At 38.8% G+C, this 21,076-nt stretch overlaps 2 protein-coding genes across 5 annotated transcripts in view; one reads left to right on the top strand and one right to left on the bottom strand.

Annotated features, from left to right (window-relative positions):
• The window catches only part of syn1 (synapsin I), a 326,193-nt gene that overhangs the window by 156,821 nt on the left and 148,296 nt on the right, over window positions 1-21,076 (bottom strand). The window lies entirely within an intron of this gene.
• Window positions 4,962-20,464, top strand: LOC114660608 (metalloproteinase inhibitor 4-like). Its single transcript, XM_028813397.2, has 5 exons — window positions 4,962-5,109; window positions 10,231-10,368; window positions 13,384-13,478; window positions 19,351-19,599; window positions 19,721-20,464. The coding sequence occupies exons 2-5, from the start codon at window positions 10,245-10,247 to the stop codon at window positions 19,913-19,915; spliced, it is 663 nt and encodes a 220-aa protein (XP_028669230.2). The 5' UTR covers window positions 4,962-5,109; window positions 10,231-10,244; the 3' UTR covers window positions 19,916-20,464.

Raw genomic sequence — 21,076 nt, 5'->3', positions numbered from 1 at the left:
AGATGTGGATGAAAGGTCAGAAACCTGAAATATCAGCTGGAGACGAGTTTGAGATTATGTCACAGTGCCTTGGTGTCTTTGTAGTCGAATGCAGACTCGAGAGAGCACCATGGTCAAATTTAAAGGAGAGTGATCTTTGGTAGGACATTGTTCTGTAGCATTTAATTAAAAGGAGGACCCAGCAATCGCCACAGAATTTATATTAGTCTATCTAGTGTTTCTTTATCACAGTATGAGAATGAGCAGCGTAACAAAACTAAGGTTGTGTGGATTAATAAGCCTTTAAACCTCCCCAGCATGCTCCAACATGTAAGACAGTGACTCTTCAGCCTAAAAACTGATTTTATATCACTCCCTGGGGGGAGTTTGCATGTTCTCCCCGTGTCTGTGTGGGTTTCCTCCAGGTACTCCGGTTTCCTCCCACAGTCCAAAGACATGCAGGTTAGGTGCATTGGCGATTCTAAATTGTTCCTAGTGTGTGCCCTGCGGTGGGCTAGCACCCTGCCCGAGGTTTGTTTCCTGCCTTGCACCCTGTGTTGGCTGGGATTGGCTCTAGCAGACCCCCGTGACCCTGTAGTTAGGATATAGTGGGTTGGATAATGGATGGATGGATTTTGCTTATAGAAGACAGTGGGCCTTATGTGTGCAGCAATAATAATGAAGATGTCACGGTCATTTATGCTTTAAAATACAGTGTAGTTAGGCACACGTGATTTTTTTGCTGTATTTATACAAACATATGAAATTATTGTAGCTTGTATTAGGAATCTGAGATACTATATAAGCTATGAGAGAAGGATGAAGGTAATGCACTATATAAATATAACTATCCAAGTACAACATACAGGTATTTTACATAATGACAAACTTGCCAATATTCTGGTTACAGGGATAAATGGACAGAAGAAAGGGCTTTTATGGATTTGTGTCATTTATCGAGCTAATTCTGACAGCTTGTCTACGACAATGGTTGACATCCATCCAAGTGTTGTCCTCTTGGAATTCACTGTGCCATTCAGCCTTTTGGATCTGTTCTTTAAACCTGGATGCCTGGACACAAAGAATGAAGACCTCATTCACAGACAAGAAACTTCCCGTTGTTACTGTTGTACAAGGAACTCTTGTTCTGATGACGTGCTGCCTCCTGATGCCTTAACAGATATTTGTTTCCAGAAGTTCAATGAGATTGAAGAGTCTAGCTAGGTGCTGTTTTCCACCAATGTTTGAGTTTTTTTCCTTCACTGTCTGCTTTGAGAGATGCATGTATGTTTGTGGGCTAAAGAAAGAGTATGCACCCCTCCAAAATAACTTGACTATATGACAAAAAAGTGGGCATGGCAGTCATCTGTGGTGGGATGGAGACATAGAGGCTGTTGAAACCTTCATTCCACTGTCATTATGGGGTTCAGCAACTAAAACAGGCACTATCTCCCCATAAATATGAATTGGGAAAAGGCCTCAAAAGTTGGTGGATGTAAGGATAAAGGAAAATGAAAAAGCAAAAGATTAACTGAAAAAGGAAGAGTTTCCCAGACAGTTCTTGTCCTTGACTGCTCTACCCTGTGGTGAGCCTACCCAAACAATGGACCACATTCTCCATGAATGTTCCCAAGGCCCTACATGTACCGATGAAGTCTTAAGGATGCTAATGACGCCGCTCTTACCTGGATACCGCAGTGGTGTGATAAGATATGATGACTGCCCTACCTTTGTATCTCTAACATTCAACATTCAAACTTTTCTTTTCAGATTTTTGTCTTTTTCACTCCATACATTCCTTGCCTTTCATTTTCTTGGCAACATGCCTCTCAACCACATGAAGAATTTTCAGCATTCGCCTAAATCCCATGTAAGACTGCTACAGGCACAAGCCCATTACTCACTTTTGGGGTCAGTAATGCGCAACAAAATATATGGGATGTGGGCTCACAATTGCATCAAGTGGTCCCAGGGAAATCCACACTTCAAGCTCTAAAAGGCCTGTTACAGGTCAAGTGGGCAAGACTTTCTTCTTAGTTGAACAAAAGTTTCTTTCTTTTCCCTTATGGATGACCTTGCAACAACTTGTCTGCCTGGAAGTATTGCATAAGCTTCACAGCAGTCCTCCATGTCATCATTCTTCCAATCAGAGGGTCAAGCATAAGCTTCCTGCCCTCTAATAGCCTGAGGAAATGATTCAGGCTTTCTCCCAGGGTTCCTCTTTCCCTATGGTGTGTTACCAAAGGATTCCATTCCTGGGCACCCAATTCAATGATAGGGCATACTTTATGGTCACTGCCTATCCAATTTGGCCTACAGATGAACTCTTAATTTGCCTTTTCATTCTCTGTCCTTTGGTGACTCATTCTCTTGTGTCCTGCCATCATAGTTCACCTTTATCTTGACATCCCCTTATAGGATAAAATCATCTGTTAAATGAAATGTAAACACTAAACCCAAAACCAACTAGTTACCAAGGAAGCAACACTTCTTTGCACAGATCTCATCTCATTTTCTGAAACCACTTTTCCTGGTGAAGGTCAGGAGGCCAAACAGGTCGGCTTAGACTTCCCTGTCCACAGCTAAAGATTCCAGCTCTTCCTGTGGAATTCCCAGGTGTTCCTAAGCCAGTCAAGACATATAATCCCTCCATCATGTATTGGATCTGCTGTAGAGTTCTCCCGCCTGCAGCTTTAGGGGGAGATGCCCCGGGGGACATCGGTATGTCATGCCCAAACAACCGCAACTTGCTCCTCTCAGTTCAGCGCATCAGCGAGTCTACTCTGAAACTCTTGCAAATCACTGAGGTTCTTACCCTATCATAGAGCGTCAGGCCAGCTACCCTATGAAGAAACCTACTACATGTATTCACAATTTCATTCTTTTGGCCACTACCCATAGTTCATGACCATGGGTGTAGAGCAGAGATATAAATCTACCAGTAAATCCAGAGTTTTGTCTTTATATTCAGCTCCTGCTTCACCATCATGGAATGGACTGGTACAGCGCCTGCAGAACAGCAGCTTCCTCTCCAATCATCCTTTTGAACTTATGTTCCCTTTTTCTATCACTTGTGAAGAAGATCCCGAGATACTTAACTCCTCCACTAAGGGTGTTTGGTCTCTGCAGGTGAGGAGAAAACAATCGATTATTTTCCAAGAGAGAATCGTGACCTTAGAATTGGAGGTGCTGATTCTCATCCCAGTTACTTCACTCTTAGCAGAAAATCACTGAAGTGTGTGCTGTAGGTCACAGTCACATGAGGCAAAGAGGTCAACACCATCTTCATAAAGCAATGATGCTACCTCTAGACAACCCAACTGCAAACTCTCACATCCTTGACTGATCCTTAATAACCTGTCCATAAAAACCATAAACAGCAGTGGTGACAAGGCATTCCCTTGATGGAGGATGACACTCACCATGAACAAATTTGACTTAATGGCAAATATTTAAACTCAATTCTGATCGCATTCATATAGGAAACAAATAGCATGCAAAAGCGGCCCTGTTGCCTCTTATTCCTGAAGCACCTCCCGCAATACATGCAGAGGGACACGGTCATATGCTTTTCAAATCTACAAAACACATGTAGAGTTGAGTTATCATACTCCCATGCACCCTCCAGCAACTTCACCAGGGAGAAGAGCTGGTCTGCTATTCCAAAACTGGGACAAGAATCCACATTGTTTCTCCTGTATCTTTGGTTTAATCATCAGATGGAATCTTTCCTCCATGCACCCTCACATAGGCCTTACCTAGGAGGCTGAGGAGTGTGATCCCTTTGTAATTGGAACACACTGGTTATCTTTCTTAAACATGATGACCACCACACCAGTCTGCTATTTCTAGGGTGCTTTACACGTCTTCCGTGTGACACTGAATAGACATGTTTAACACGCTATCGCAACAGTGTCCAGTGCTTTCACCATCACTGGTCTCTCTTAATCTTCACAATGACTAGAAGAAAGATGCACCATCCATCTTTATACAAATGGGTTTGACAGGGAGAAGATAAGGCCACTGTACTTTGAGATTTACTGCTAATATAAAGTGCCCCTATAAATAAAATGCATTTATTATTATTATAGTGGGTAGAAACATCAAACATCGCAACACTGAAACATGAAAAATATTTCCAGATTTTCAACTAATGTAAAACAAGCGGCAAGATAAATAAGATTACATATTAAGCTGTCTGTGAGTGTACAAAAATCATAGGATTGGTACAGGAGTTGTTTGGAACAGAAGATTTAACGAATGTAATGATTCATCCACCAGTCTGATGGACTGTCTTTATTCGACTATAGGGTCATGGTGCAGTTCGGACGAATTATTTTTTGAAAGATATAAGCATGACATATTTTAATATACAGAACATACAGGATTAAAATCTATCACAGACTCTGGGGGGGAAAAAAACAGAATCAGAGTTTAACAAGAAATATATAAGAATACGGTGGATTAAAGACCAGGGTTGGGGGTAAGAGGTAAACAGATAGCAGAGCACTCAAATCAGAGGGTTCAGTTTCTATATGGTGTGTTATTACACGATAAAGAAATGTGTGAATGGAAGAAATGTTACTGTCTAGATCATTCTGTTTAAGGTTGCTTTTATTAGAAACTGCTGATTTGGCCTTCGCTTAAACTTTAAAGAAAGTAAAGTACTAGGTGAAGAACAGTATCCAGATGTACACTTAAAATAAAACACTAACCCGCTATCCACAGCTCTGGACAAGAAATAGCATCATAATACAAAAAACAGCAAGGTGAGATTCACAAATGAAGCAGTAATGGTTTTGTTTGCTTTGAAAATGTTAAATAACGGATTCCGATTATCAAAATGAAATCTAGGAGCTTCCAAATCCCTAGACAGTCTGTAACACAATGTGAAAAAGAAAAAAAAATACTAGGAAATCCCTTCGGGGTTGTAGATTAGTGAACTTAGCAGAGAGAAAAAAAAAAATGACACTGAAAGATGCTGGGGTGGGAGTATGTGGTGAGCTGTTTCCGGAAGGGCTGTGTCTGTTGGTGCTCCATAAATAGCAGGCAAGCAGCCAGTCAGCTACCAGAGCCTCAGTGACTGAGAGACCAACAAGAGTAACTCTGCAAGCTCTCTGAACACTCAAGGTAAGGGGGGGGCGACACTGGGCTTTGTTTCTCTTTTCTTCAAGCATTTTCAGGCAGCATTAACAAATAGAAAGCACAATTCGGTGGCAGAGTCAAACTTTACACTCTGCTTAAAACAGTTCTATCAGTCTTTAGTGAAGCTATTTTTGTGTTCATGTATGTTAAAAGATCTGATGGGTAAGTGCAGCTCATTATTATTCAGCTAGTGAAGGTGATATAAAGAAGTAGGGAGTCTGGTAGTCTCTCTGTTACATATTTATCTGCAAATGTTAAATAACTTTATACTCTGGGAATGTTACATATTCTGTTTTTTATTCATTACTCATATAAAACTTTGTTTTTAGGAGTTTAAGTCATGTAACAAGTAAACATTTTTAAAGATTTACAAAAAGTTATAAAAAGTAAACGGTCGGCCAAAATAAATGTAGTCTCTAGCTGTTTTAACAGTAATAGAGCAACAGGGCATGTAATGTAATGCTAACACTCTTAGTGGCACTAGATTTAGAACTGCAGAAGAATAGCAAACAAGAAGTCAGTGTATGCTTCTGATTATTGCACTCAATATTTTATTATCTTCTCTTATATGTTGAGGGTAGTTAGACACATACTGCTGCCTAGTCACTGCCTCTTTGTCATGAGGTTGCCTTGGTAGAGATCTTTCAAATTTTGATTCCTACTCATTGTAAAAACTGAAATCTGTTAATGCATGGGTGACTATTAGATAAATGTGCTTCAAAACTTGGAAGACCTTTTTCGCCAAAAATTAATAATCAGGATAATGATATGTGGAAGGCACACACTGCTAGGTCTGTTTGTAGCTGTCATATTTTTATAGACTAATTTGCTTGTGTTGTTTAGAAAAATAACTATGTGTGACAGAAACAACCATAGCAATCTGCCAGTCGATGTAACCATGTTAGAAACATGTGTAGGAATCTCTAACTCAATGTGTTAGAAACAGGCACAGAAACTGAATTATGCATGATGGACACAACATGCAGAATTAACATGTGCTAAATGTAGATACAGCAGTTCAGATAGATAGATAAATAGATAGAAAAGAACAAATGGAATATTTCAATATTAGCTTGTTAGGAACTTTTACAGAAATATATACTGTAAATGCACTTAAACTGGTTTCATGCAGCAAGAGAAGAAGAATCCATTTAACCTTATAAAAACCTAACACCTATCCATGCCTGTTTGACAGGTTCTTTTACCAGTTAACAGCTACAATTGAAAGAGAAATCGATTGGAATAGATACCTGTTTACACATGCTGGGAACATTTATGGAATTCTGTTGTGTAGAAATTTGTTATAACCAGTTTTAGAAATCAATTCTCGCCAGAAACAGCTAAAATAAACGTATCAATGTCGGTGTGTTAAACAACTTCTGGAATGCATTCATCTGCTTAGTTTGCTATTTGGGAGGAGTGGATAAAGTAACATACCATATCAACATATCATTCACATCTTGTACATCCAAAAAACAACTCATTTTAACTAACAAATATTCTGCACATTAAAAAAATTGATTGCAAAATATACACTTTTTCCATCGTGATGAAGTGAGATATATTTTACTGCTTGGGGGTTTTCTTCTGCTAGAATTCTCTTTTTCACATTCACCTTACTATAAGGGGAAATTTATGATCGTCTCTTACATGCAGCCAGTAGCACAAATGCTGAATATCGTAGGTGAGTTTCTGATACCTCTGTCAAGTAACAAAGAGTTAATATTACATTCTACAAACACCTGGACAAAAAAATATTGTGAGCAATACTGTAATTAAAAGATTTCCAGATGTTTTTGCTGTAATTTGGTCTATGAGATAAAATGCACTGGAGCAAACCCTGAAAACTGTATAAAAGTTGTCACAAAATTTAAGTTCTTTTTGCACACACAAAGGAGTACCAAACAGTGAAAAATATTATGAGTATTTATGATTGTGGAACATTCTGTACTTTTAATCTTTAAATCAGAACACCCAGTAAAAGTGCCTTGTTTTGTCTGCAAGGGCAGTTTAGATGTAGCTCTGTTGGACGTCTCTAATGCTTGTCCCGTGTTTTGAAAACATCTCAGTACACAAAGCAAAGCTAAGACAGACATTGCTTCTCAATTGCAAGTCTGACTTAACCTCTTAGTGCGGAAATTCCATGACTTGGTGTTGGGCATACAGAGTAGACAAAACATTTTGTGAAAGCCATGGCACACTGTCTAATTAAGAAAACATCCTGAGAAGGCAGGTAAATACAGAGCGCAAAGACAGCACTTAGGCGGAATGTAAATATATATTTTCTGAATATCTTTTCCGTATCATTGATCTACACTAAAAAAGGAGGCTGGGGTAGGACAGAAAGCAGGCAGCTCTTATGTAATTATATTTTGCACAGACTTGCTGACTTGATTATAACGTTGATCTCCAAGTCTAACCTGTGCTAAACTTCTTCCCCAGCTTTTACTTTTATTTATTTATGTATTTTAACAATTTCCTTACATTGATTTTGAAGGACTCCATAAATGGTGACTCCAGTTTATGTATTTGGGTAACCACAAATTACAGATGTACATTGCAGCAACCCTTGATGATTGTTGGTCCCTGCAATCCTCCAATATGTCTCAACGTAGTCCAATTTGAATGCTTCAATAGTAAAGGAGACCCTATAGGTTCTCCACACAATGCATTCAGTTGTTTGCTGGGCTGTTTTCCTAGCACTAAACATAAAAAGCATATTGTCTCAGTTTCCCTGTAGCTTAGTATACCAGGCTGATCACAGCACAACTGGAAGGCAATTGCATGTTACTTCCACCTATAGTCTAGCTTGGTGGCTGCTATTGAATTCTAACTGAGAAACATTCATACTTCTAATTTCCTCAAGTAGCTGAACTTTCTGAATGAACTTTCTGAATTTTTCCTCATTGAAATCAAAATCACAGGTCGCATTTTCCTGCAGCCCACAGTGCAATGATCCTCCATTGCATACACTGTACACTACAGGGAACCATTAACAGTAGAAACTATGCATAATAGCATTGCTCAACATCATTGCTAAGGTGTCATTATGTTTGAACCCTATAATTACTTTTCTCCTTTAGGTACTATATAACATCACAGGAAAATGGTACTTGCACTAAAACTGAAAATTTTCATCCAGAAGACAGCAGCATCACTGCCCCTATTATTTGTTAAAAGTACAAAGATTTTCCAGTTGGCTTGCTGCCATTTTGGATAGCCGAGCCACTCATTAATGCACCACTAGGATGGCTCCAGTATTAGAAAATATCACTTCACTCAGAGAGCAGTGCATAAGTGGAACAAGTTACCTAGTAGTGACGGAAATGAGGATTCTAAAGACCATCCGATTTCCACATACTTTTGAACACATCGGACAAAGATGAACTGATAAGTAGTGGTGACTTAACCAGTCCACTCACATCAAAATGTTTTCCTTTGTTGTTTATGAAAACCAGTGGGCAGGACACCATTTAAATTTGAAACGCAAAAGTACACGAAGTTGAAGAAATGTGACATTATTTTGTGCTGCCAGTCCATAAAAATCAAATGAATGTGCAGAACACGACACTCAAAATTTCAAATAGGGCTTTGAAACATGAACATATTTTTGAGAGTGGTGATTTGATCTTCCTCGCAACTAAGTGAATTTTGACATGAAGGAGACATGGCAGGAACCAACCATTAACAAGTCAGTGGTGTATCCCTGGTCTCGTTCACACACATGCAGTATTCATTCATCTTAGCTTGCCTTGAGTTGCCAGGTCATGTAAAATACACTGAAATAGTGCCCAGGCACACGTGGGGAGAACGTGTAGATGTCCTACAAGAGATAACCAAGTTGGATGTTAACTCCTTATCTTTTAAACCAGGAGGCAGCAGAAAGACTTTCATATCACGGTTATTAAATACTTTTAGAAAGGCAGAATTTATAATTTGCTAGGTAGATAGGAGATTTGGTGAGTGGAGTTTAAATAATTATTACAAGTTTCTTGAATAAAGTGACTGTTAAATTTCAAGTTGCGATTCTGAAAAGTAGGACTTGTGCCAAATTCTGAAGCACAAAAATGAATGGTAATCATGTGAGCGAATGTAAATACCTCATTAATGCAATGATGATAGCATAATGCATGAGGCCGGAGGGGGGTTGTAGTCGTTAATGTAATGATGCAGGTTAATGATGATGAGTAATGATGCAAGTTTAGGCAACATGTGGAGGGAGCACAAGTTCCTACGACTCCATAGGTTTAACTAATGCACAATATTGCAGATCAGAATAGTACTTTAATATAAAGCAGTTATTTTAATATGTAGAAATAAAGGTAGAGTGTCATGAAAGTCGATAGGACATGAAATTAGATTTAAAATGTCACAACATAACATTCTCAGGTGTCCCTAATCCAGTTCCAGGGGGTGTTGGGGTCTATCTTTGCAGTAAGGAGACTGTGGAAGATTGTGGGTTCGCTTCCCGGTTCCTCCCTGTGTGGATAGCGCTTTGAGTACTGAGAAAAGCGCTATATAAATGTAATGAATTATTATTATTATTGTCATTATCACTACATGTGCAAGGCAGGAAACAGCCCGGGGCAATACATTAGCCGATCATATGAGAAATAACATTTAATACTGCTTACTAATATTACATTTGACCTGCTGTGACTATGAAATACTTACAAATTAAGTACAAAAAATAAAAATAAAAAGGATGGCTGAATGAAGGGGTACATGTGCAGCTAAAATGTATGAAATCAGATTCTCACGTCCGATTTTTTTTCTTATCTTACATCTCTTCCTGCATGTTTTATTAGCATTCTTGGTGGCTCATATTTTCTGTTAGGTCAAGTGGAAAGTTTAAAATGACGGCCACTTTAATATATGCTGGTGATTTTAAACTTGTTGCTAACTGGTGAATATTTTGTATGGTAAAACTAAAGGGGGTACCCTGATACAATAACTTTGAAGTATATATTAGGACTGCTCAATTGCTAGCTCACCAAATTGTTTGATGGACTAAATAGCCTCCTCACTTTCTAAAAACAATTTGTATTTTACTTGGTTGCATCTGATGATCATTTGACATTGCTCTCTTTTCTTCTCCATCCTCAGTATCACCAGAAACAATGAACTCCGTGAATCAAGTGGGTATGTTGGCTTTACTTGTCACTCTTCTCTTTGGAGGACAAAGCAATGCCTGCAGCTGTGGACCTCAGCACCCTCAGACTGCCTTTTGCCACTCCGATATTGGTGAGTCTTGCTTTTTTCTCCATAGTTTGTTTGTACCTGAAAGTTTACAGTCACAAAATGGCCTTCCACAGATCTATAATAAATTTCTCCAAACCTGTACTTACAGCTCTGAGTCAGAAAAACCTCATTAAGGGAAACAAGTTAAAGCCAGTTCTGTGAGAAGATCTGAAAGAATATCCTCTCACTTCAAACAACCAAAAATGACTAATTAGGGAAAATTCAACAAGGGCATTGCACAACCAAAAATTAGGGGAGCTGCGATTGACCCATTTCTCAGTTCTAAATAATGGGTGCCTGATTAATTAGCAGTGAAGTCATATCCGCTTCATTTTATCTACAAGCAGGCAGGCAGTTCCACAAGCTTCACAGAAGGGGGGAGGCCTGACCAGCAAAGGCAGATGATTACAAAGCAACCAAGTGGTTAAAATGGAGTTTAGAAAGGGCTATTACTGGAACAAGTCTTCTTCAGCCGAACCTCCTCTTTTTGGGAGAGCACTCCAGCCTCAGAACCCTAAAACACTAATTATTCTCAATCTCTCTGTCACACACACTGAGCTAACATCACATAATACTACTGTCCCCCACAAGAAAGTGCATACGTACAGATGCACACAAGTGAGGTTTTACCACAGCGTTTGGGTGTGTGCTGCTCTGCGAACTAAGCTAAGCCAACATTTGAAGCTGTTGAGCAAGAACAATCCCCTCAAAAATATCTTGTGATAGAAATGAAGCCAGATGGTTTCTTTTTATTTGTTTTACTGCTGCAACCATTTCTGAATAAATATTTTGAATAAGCCACAATCTGCTTCTATACTATCTTGTGTTCATAATTTCTCATTCGGTAGCTAACTGTGCGTGTGCATGTTTGGGCTAGACTAATGCAATCCTCACATAGCCATCTCCTGCACTCAGCCACAAGTGATTTTCTTTAACCTGCGCTGCTTTTTCCAGTACCTGTGTGCCCAGTTATCATCTTCAGAGTGTCCATGTCTATTGGGCTTTGAAGGCACAGTTGGTAGATTTAATGTTAGCACTGTTTTGTATTAAAATAAAAAAGATTGATTGATAACTGTAATTATCTTTATTACTATTTTTTCAAAACATACTTTGGTAGGAAAGGGTGTTATGATGTTTTCATGAAGGGTATGAAAGATTTCACCAATTTACTGTAGAAAGACTAATGCATCACACATACTGTATCTGCCTGTGTTGGTACTGCACGTTGTATTTGGCAGTAATGTGCTGTGACTTTCTACATTTTTTATAATGAGCTGAACAATATCATAAACACATTTACCCCCAATAAAATCATTTCATTGTGAGTGGTGCAGTGATTAATGAAACTGATACACAGCTCCCGAGTCCCATCCTGTTTTCTGTCTGTGTGGAGTTTGTAGGTTTTCACCTTATCCCTGTGCAAGTTTTTCTCCCGACAGTACAGTTTTCCTTACATATCCCAAAAATGCATAAATGGTGAACTTAAATGTACCTATGCAAGTGAATATTCCCTAAGATGGACCTCATCCATGGCTAATGCCCCACCTTGTATAAAAAGATACGCTCTGGTCCTCTGGGTTTGATAATGGGAGGATTATTTGCACTGTCTAGTGCTAGGATTAAAAAATAGCCAACCCCGCCTTAATGTGTGGTATTCCTTGGATTCTCATCTAAACAAGATCATCTTCTACATTTGAGATTTTACATATATAAATAAACAAAGTTTATTTTACAGTGATTCATTTATTCAACTATCCCATTTATTAGACTCAACACCCTGGGGACTTTTGCTTTGTTAGCAAGCTGAGTGTTGTAGAGCAGAATTCTCTTTTGCGAGACTTCCTAAAGGTTATCCTTGTGCATTTCCTGGAAAACTACAAGATGATATATCTAAAATATGTGTCCAAGGTTACTACTTCTACACTCAGATTTAATATATTTAACATTTATATATTATTATTATTTTTTTTTTTTACACATATGTAATGGCTTCAGAATTCACCAATATATCCACAATATGCACTTTACACACGTCTTCTGAGGTGGGGATGTAGGCTGCTAATAAACTTGGCTTTTGAATTTATTTTTGAAGTTATTCAGGAGAGGGAGCTCAGATGTGCCACTTCCTCATTCTAGCTTTGTGGAAAACTCATAAATGTGGGGCTGCGGCTGTGGAAAAAGCATCTGTGACTTCCATTTATAATAAATACAGAGCTAGGCAATCCATAGGGGTTTGTCAGGGGTATCTAGACAAGGTTCTGAAATCTACAGAGGATAGTCTAGAATGTCGTGATCATTTTACAAATGCATTTTGATGCAAAAGTTATACACCCCCCTAACCAGAATGTATGTGTTAGCCTTTAGGGTGAATAGTAACAATATATGGATGAATGAATTCACAGACAAATGGATGAATAAATAATAATCAAAGTGGGTATGAACTCTATATGTTTGTGAAAGGCATGCCATTAATGAAAAGTATATAAATTTGAAAAACCAAAATGTAAAGCCATTGATCAAAATTTCCCTCATCTTACTCTGAGAGCAGGAAAGTAAGAGAAAGTATTTTGTCTTGAGACAAAGAACTCTTCAAAGCACTCAAGTTGGATCTCCAGTTTTTTAAACTGAGAAATACACAACTTCAAGATAGCTACAGCATTCGTCCCAAAGACAGCACCCTCTACCCCACCCCAGATTTCTCCATCTATGCACTAAGTTTACTGTTTCTATTACCAAATTGCATTTGCCAGCAGAATTGGGTGCCAAACCTGGAGAGAATTCCAGTCTATTGCAGGACAGGCATACTTACGCACAGACCCACAACTCGCCATCAGTTAAATCAGGTTAGCTTTAGGTTGTGGAGGGAAACAAGCAAATAAGAAGAAAGTCAAGCATCCTTTACATTTTTAAAAGGCATAAAGCACTGCATTATTTTGCCTTCCTTAAAAGTGCCACTTTCAGTTCTATAGGCAGTCACACTCTGAATGACTTAAGCAATTTTGGTTCTGTCTTCTTTAGTGATTAAAGGAAAGATCATCCAGAGGGAACAGGTGACAGCAGGAAACGCAAATGAAGGAAGTGAATGGATCCGCTATGAGATCAAGCAAACTAAGGTAAAAAAAAAAAAAAAAAAAAAAAAAGCATGAACATCAGAAAAATTAAGACACTTTCTTAATTTCCTTTTCTGTTTGCTAATGTTTATTTTATGAAGGCTAATCAGTACATATGAATGACATCCTAAATTAACAGGTGGCCTATGGGCTTTTTCACATTTTACAGAGTTACACCATTATTGGGCAAGTTTTGTCATTGGTCAGTGGAAAAATGTCTATAAATTTTCCTAAATTAATTATAATTAAAAAAAAAAACTCAATTCTTGAATGGATATTTGGCTGAGAATGCCTTAGGATTTTTTTTACCTGTCCTTAAACTGGTGCTGAATTTATCCTGGATATGTTTGAATGTGTCCTTGTTAGGGGGGGCACAGCAGTTATCACTACTGCCTTATGGTTCCACCTTCCTTGATTCAGATCATTTGTTGTGGTCCGTGTGGTGTGGATGTCCTTCCTATGGCTGTGCTTGACTGGTCCACTGATAGACTGACTACCTGCTCAAAGTTGTTTGCTGTCTTTTGCACAATCGTGCTATTATAGGTTCTGGTCCCTTCAATCCTTAATTATATTGAGTGAGAATGTTTGCATTTATGTATGTATCTTTATTTTTATTATGTATATTGGTTTTAAACCATACAAAACCAACTGTGGGTCTACCAAAGAAAACCATGTTTAAATGCAATCTCTATCAAAAACTTTCACTGAATGTTAACACCTACTGATTTTGTGACACCAGCAGGCATTTGGGGTGGCACAGCCACACTGTGGTAACCATTGCTATCTTCATTAAATCTCAGCCTAGCACTGTCTACTAGCGTTTGCTTACTTACCCCATGTCTGCATCATTTTTTTCTTTGGGTACTTCACATTTCCTGGACTATAAATTATGAAGTAGTCATTGGGTGAGATAAGTGCATTTCATGTTGATTATAACTTAATTACATAAAGCATAGGAATGGACATAAAACAAGGTGAAGAACCGCTTCACGTCATTCTCTCTGATCACTCCAAATTAAAATCACTCCTCACTGAATCCACAATCCCTTTTGCCCACCTGTGCTTTAATTTTGTTCATAGCTCCGATTATTCATGGGTGCCAAGGACCTTTTTCATGTGCAATGAGACCAAAGATTGTAGCAGGTTTATTTAAGTGTAAATCCACAGAGGTAACTGAGACAGCATCTTGCAAAGCAACGATTGAAACACACAAGTAAGGTTAAGAAAGAGCTGAGCAGACAAGGCAAAACAATTTAGCAGTCAAGAAATGAAAAAGGTTTAAGGGGAATACAAAAATAAAACTCAGAAAATGCAGTTAATGCATCCAAAATACTGGTGGTAAACCCATAACCAAAGAATTCTTAAGATGCTCTGGAAATCAAGTCATAAATCAGTGGCTAGCAGTAAGAAGGTATATGTTTGAAAAGGCTTTCAAATTTAAAACAATTACAAAACCTAAAGCAAATACAGAATAATTATCATTGCCAAGAAACAGCACACAACTGGCTACAGGAGGTTCAGCAAACAGAGTGGAGAAACGCAAGATGAGGCATTTAGTGGTGGTGTACCCAAAGTAATGAGTATATTCATTTTACAGTTCAATACAAATATAAACTGGAATTTACTATAACCCACGTTGCATATATTTGCTTACTTCTCTACAAAGTTCCCATCTCAATTGATATATTTATGTTGTCATTCCTTTAGTATGAGGAAATCTTGCCTATAGAATCCTGATCCAGCCATAAATAAACAGCACCTAACTGCTTTGTGGACATCCTCATTTCTTTGACAGTTATGTATTCATTCTCTGTAATGGGCTGATCAATTTTTCCTTATTTTTCTTGGTGGATGCAGTTTATGGGCAATTATTGTGTGGCTGACAGATGATGTCTTTTTTCCATCTTTAATGTATGTTAACTATTACCTGACAGCACTAGCATCAGTACAGGTATGCATGCGGAAATAAGGCACAAATGTGCTTCTTCATAGCATGTTTAGTCACTACATGCTGTTGTCAGCCATTTTCTCGCAGTGAACTTTAAACACAAGAGCATTGTGGGTGATGTCATTTCAGGTGTGAAAAGAGCGATCGTTCCAACATTATGATAGAAGAATAGGTTCTAAAAATGAAGAAATGCAATTGACCTGAATACCAAACACTTGACCTCTCAGTTAACTAAGCTGGGAATATTTCACTTTCTTCTGTGCTCTTTAATTCTCTCAATCCATTACTTGAGATGAATAAGTTATTAAAAAGATTAAAGACAATGCTTCTCAGTAAGTGTAGTAATATTAATTATAACGATAATGAAATTGAAGAGGAAATCAAAGAAAAATTGCTCTCAAGGGAAACTCAAGAAAAAAAGCCACGGAGATAGAATAGAATATTTATCTGATGAAGCATATAGAAATGAGTAGGACTGACAGATTTTGAATTGCTTGTTAAGGAGCACAGTAATCCACAAGTTAAGCAAGGCAACATTATGTAAGGTCGACTGGGTTTTTATTCCAGGTCACTCCACAGTTTTTCCTACTGTTAAGCAGCCCCTCTTGCCTCACTACACTTCTTATTGATAATGCTGCCACTGTAGCCAATATTGTGCCATCCTATCTTCTGCCAACTTTAAATGCTTCTCTTAAAATAAGTTCTGAAGTAATTTCTTTCTTTTTTTTTTTTTGGTTAAAACCTCAATGATGTCTCCAGATGAGGATGAACTTGCAGTAGCAGCACTACTAAAATAAGCCAGATGAATCATTGCAGCCCCTCAGCACGGCCTTGTGACTGGTGTGGGTGGGATAGGCGTGAGGAACTGTGGTTCTCTTAATGGCAGCTGTCAGACTCAAAAATAGGACTTTTCGACTCAAAGTAGATCCTCAGTCACTGCCAAACCACCGAGAGCAGCCCTTCATTTGTGATATTGTTTTTAGAGTTAATTAAAGACACCAAAATAAGTTCTTTTTTGCATGCAGGGGACCATTCAGGTGCATTTGCTTTCCTTATACCGCAGTATGGTTTCATGAAAAGCATTTATGTTTTATTTTTAGTCTGAGGCATTAATTTTTATGGTTTGGTTTACCACAGCCTAGCACCAGAGCCACTGTCCAGAGATAAAACAGAAAAACAATTTGGGGCAGCTACAGCAGGAAGGTACATCAGAAAGAAAGATTTTTTCATAATGTAACTAGCGGTGTTAGCCCGTGCTGTAAAAAGCCCAGGGTTCTAGAAACTATTGAAATCGTCAGAAAAAAAAAATTGAAATGTAGAGATGTCAGGTAATTGGTAGGAACTACTCTGGGCATCTCTCTCCTAGGAGGTTTTGTTTTGCCGACGTACTCACATCACTTGTATATTAGCGGCTAAGCGACTTTGTCTTTCGTCTGAGGTTTCGTTGTGCCGACATGCTCACCTTGCTTGTGTGTTAGTGGCTAAGCGAGTGACTTTTTCTTCAGAGGTTTCGTTTTGCCGACATGCTAGCCTCGCTTGTCTATCAGCGGCTAAGCGAGCGTGTCTTACTTTGGAGGTTTTATTTTGCCGACATGCTAGCCTCGCTTGTGTATTACATGCTAAGCGAGTTTCTAATTCCTCAGAGGTGGAGTCCTTACCCAGACTCCACCTCTCACTTCCAGGCCGGAGCGCCACTGTCCAGAGATGAAACAGAAAAATAGTTAGGACAGTTACAGCAGGAGGGCACATCAGAAAGAAAGATTTTTTTTTTTTTATTTAATAAGTTGTCTCACCTTCCACCCCCCATGATGGTAGACTCACAGTAGTATTCAACTTTGAAACTTTCAAAAAACATTGTAATAATAACAAAATAATATTGTTTCGATGTTGAAGCCAGATCTGCTGCAGTAAGTAAGGGCTTATTGGCACCATGTTTTGAAATTCCTGTGCTAACCCTTCTTTACTCAAAGCTAGCAATTAGCAGGCAATACAAACTAGAAATCTCAATTAAGTACTGGCAGTTTTATGTTTTGACTTTAAACTTTTTGCTGAACCCATTTCTTTTCCTTTTCTAAATGTCCCCTTATATACCACTTCAAATTAATGATTGACCAAAACTGACACCCATTTTTGACAACATGTCTCAAGGTGAAAACTTAAAAAAAAAGATATATGTATTTCACGAAGGGTAAATGTAATTCTCCACATGAATTTTTAGATGATGTAAAGTGACAGGTCAGTCAGCCTTCAATTTCTAGTGACCTTTAAGCACCAAGAGCTGATTTAGCAATGATATGCTCAAAGAAAATAAACACAACCAGGTGATGAACACGTGCAGAAGACATGAAGACAAATGTTAAGTGGTGCATCACAGTATAATAGTAAACTGCAAAACCAGGCCAAGATGAAAATGTAGTTCTGGACTCTGTGACCCTGAAACACAAACGTTAGCGGCTGTATAAATGGTGAATACCAGTGCAGATTGCTTGCTAAATACCATATTTATGTAAGGAAATATTTCTGCAGAGTCTTCGGATACCACAACTAAAATGTATTATTAGTACAACTATTAGTATTGCCATGCCAATAAGATTCCTCTGCTCAGCCTCAATTTCAGGGTGCTGTGCTCAGCAAGGGAGGCACCAAGGTTGTCAAAGACAGTTTGTTTTCAACATCTGTTCACATTCATAGCTGAATCAGCCAGGGGGAAAGCTGACCACAATGCAATAACTTAGCATCTGAACAAATGCTCAAATGCAGTCGCACAGTAACACAGTCACAACAATTTATAGCCTCTAACAAATGTCACCTAAGAAAGGTGACCTGCTGCTTTTCTCCACCTAATACCGTATAATAATAACCCCTTGATAAAATACAAAAAAGAAAACGGATTAAAGTCTTAACAGTTGTAATAAAATATGAATAATACACACCTTCAACAAACAATTCCCACACCCCCCCCCCCCCCCAAACTACTAACACAATCATTACAAGTCCATTGCTTAATGAGTTTTTCAGTACACTTACGAGACGATTCAGACAAAACACAACAGTCCAGTTTTAAACGTTTACTGGGGCAAGTGTGGCAAAGCAGGTGAAAATGCCTGTAACTGATGTAATCTACCATCATGCAAAGCTGGCACTGTCCCATCAGATTTAAAGCTGCGGAGTTCCCATTTTCCGCCGTTCAGAAAGGGTCCTTCTCCAGCTGCTCAAGTCACTTGCTGAGCTTACCACCAGAGGTGGCGACAAATTTCCCCACCACGATCCATGCATCTCTTTTTTGGCTATGGGTAAATGCACAGTGCACCTGCCAATCTTCGTTCTTGTTAAATATGTATATTTTGCAAAAGTCGGTCATCATATGTTTTCCTATTTCTTTCTTGCTGCTCTATAGCCCTTTTAAAGGGCTTCCACTGGTGCCAAAATCTTGCTGAAGGGCCGGTGTTAAGTGCCACCTCACTATGCCATACAGTTACTAAGTAATACCAGAACAACAAAACAAAACAATGGCGCAGGTAACAGAGGAAACAAGAATGTGCTACGGGGCAGTGCTGTGTGTTTTCGGACTGTGAGAGAAAACCAGACAGACAGACAGTCGCCGTGTGTTTGAGAAGATCATTTCAATGCTTGACTAGTGAATTTCAGGAGAATCTCAAACTAAGTTTGTTGCCCCTACAGAAATCAAGCACTTTTATATTCTCAGCACTTCTGTAATTTCTGGAATTGCTAAAGCAGGATCAGGACTTTAGTACAGGGAGTGTATTCAGGTCAGATCACGGGTTTTTGAGACTCTGGGGATGTGCTGATAGATTTGTGAATAAGAAAACAAACAGAAACGGGCACAGACTTGATCCTTTCATGTCTTGGTTAATAATCACATGAAGTGAGCTGCAAAATTATAAGCTTTTATTCTCTTTCTTCCAGATGTTCAAGGGCTTTGAGAAAGCTACCGATGTCCAGTACCTGTACACTCCCCATGATGGCGGTCTGTGTGGTTTTGAACCAACTGATGACGTTTTGGACAATCAGAAAGAACTGATCATCGCAGGCATGATGGGAGAAGATGGTCGTGTCAGTGTCAGTGTGTGCAGTTTTATCCAGCCCTGGGCCAACTTGACTTCTTCTCAGAAACGGGGGATCATGTTCAACTATAAGAACCACTGCAACTGTAAGGTAGGCTGTCTACTTTTGGCTGGCCACTCTGAAATCCATTCTTAACAAACCTATGCAGTGTGAAGGGCATGACCGCAATTCAACCTTAATGGCTTTATTTTTTATTTTTTCCTTTTCACAGATCTCTCCCTGCCAGTTTGTTCCCTGTGCTCTGTCTTCTGAACAGGAGTGCTTGTGGACTGATGGCTTGTTCACACGCAGCTGGGATCACGTCCAGGCCCAGCAGTATGCCTGTGTTAAGCAGGACAACGGCGTTTGTGGCTGGGCACCACAGAAACCCACGGGTCTTCGAGGTGTCTTCACTTCCAATCAGTAACACCTTGCATTACTGGTTCAAGTCTGGCGCAGTGCCATGACTTAGCGGTCCCCAGAATATTCTGTCACGGGGGGCAGCAAGCTGCCTATTTGCACAAGCTTTAAGAAACGCAATACCACGAGTGGCACAAAAAAAAAAAAAAAAAAAAGCAAATAAAGTGTGTGTCTTTTTCTTTTTTTCTTTTGGAATTTTAAATAAAAGAACCCAAAAGGTACAGGTATATAAAAAAAATAGCTCCTTTAATATTCACGACTGCTAAACACTAGAATGGCACTTTTGCTTCTAGAATGTGAAGCAAAACTTTCAAGTTCCTAAAGAGATGACAAATGGGGAATCTCTGCTCCTGTTTGCACTTTAATATGGGGGATTTTGTTTTTTGTTCTTTTTTTTTTCCTTGTTTTTTACTTGTTTGGTTTTTCAAATTCCAAATGTTAGTTACATAAAGTTTTTTTGTTTAAATAAATTCATGATAGTGAATTTGTGATAACATTTTACAAATACTCTAATTGAACTAGAAGCACATTTTTATAATAAAATATTGTAATTTTCCTTTTTGGCATTATTCTTGTTTTATTTCTGGACTTGTTTCCTATACACAGTGGTCATTTGGGCACTCACTGCAACTGTGGCAAAAAGCAAAATAAATAAAAGCTACCTATGAAAAGCAGAAATAAGACTGCAGGCTGTTTAAGGATTGTCTAGATGAACTTGCACAACATCAAGTCAGGCTTATGAAAGACCAGAAAAATAGAAATATGTTGTAAGAGCTGCAGCTCCAATTTCTTCCCACGCACAGTTTGAATGTGCAATGCTTGACAAAACATCTTGGGACACCAAGGAGAGAGTGCCATTTTAACAGAGGGTGCACACACACACACACACACACACACACATAATGTAATATCTAAACAAGGCAAGAAGACACAAACTCTCTGGTAGTCAAATTTAAATGTGAAGGTTTTATATTTCCTCAAAAATAAAAATGGCCAAGGGGTGGATACTCGGTCAGCCTCACTGCTCTTGAGACCCGCTACGCCACTTACTGTCTATTCTATAGAGTGGGCTAGTCAGCGGTCTTTTTAAATGGCGACTCTAAATGAGGTCTGTGTGTGTTTGTGTGTATATGTGCATGGGTGATGGACTGGCTCTGTCTTGCAGCAG

The sequence above is a fragment of the Erpetoichthys calabaricus genome, chromosome 11 (genome assembly GCF_900747795.2).
Source record: "Erpetoichthys calabaricus chromosome 11, fErpCal1.3, whole genome shotgun sequence".
Classification (NCBI taxonomy): Eukaryota; Metazoa; Chordata; class Cladistia; order Polypteriformes; family Polypteridae; genus Erpetoichthys; species Erpetoichthys calabaricus.
The sequence above is the reverse complement of the archived record's forward strand: the minus strand, read 5'-3'. Positions and strand labels throughout refer to the sequence as shown.

Coding starts and splice junctions, on each gene's coding strand:
- LOC114660608 (XM_028813397.2), top strand. CDS start 10,245: ATGAACTCCGTGAATCAAGTGGGTATGTTGGCTTTACTTGTCACTCTT. Junction 13,479..19,350: donor ATGAGATCAAGCAAACTAAG/GTAAAAAAAAAA, acceptor TCTTTCTTCCAG/ATGTTCAAGGGCTTTGAGAA. Junction 19,600..19,720: donor AGAACCACTGCAACTGTAAG/GTAGGCTGTCTA, acceptor TCCTTTTCACAG/ATCTCTCCCTGCCAGTTTGT.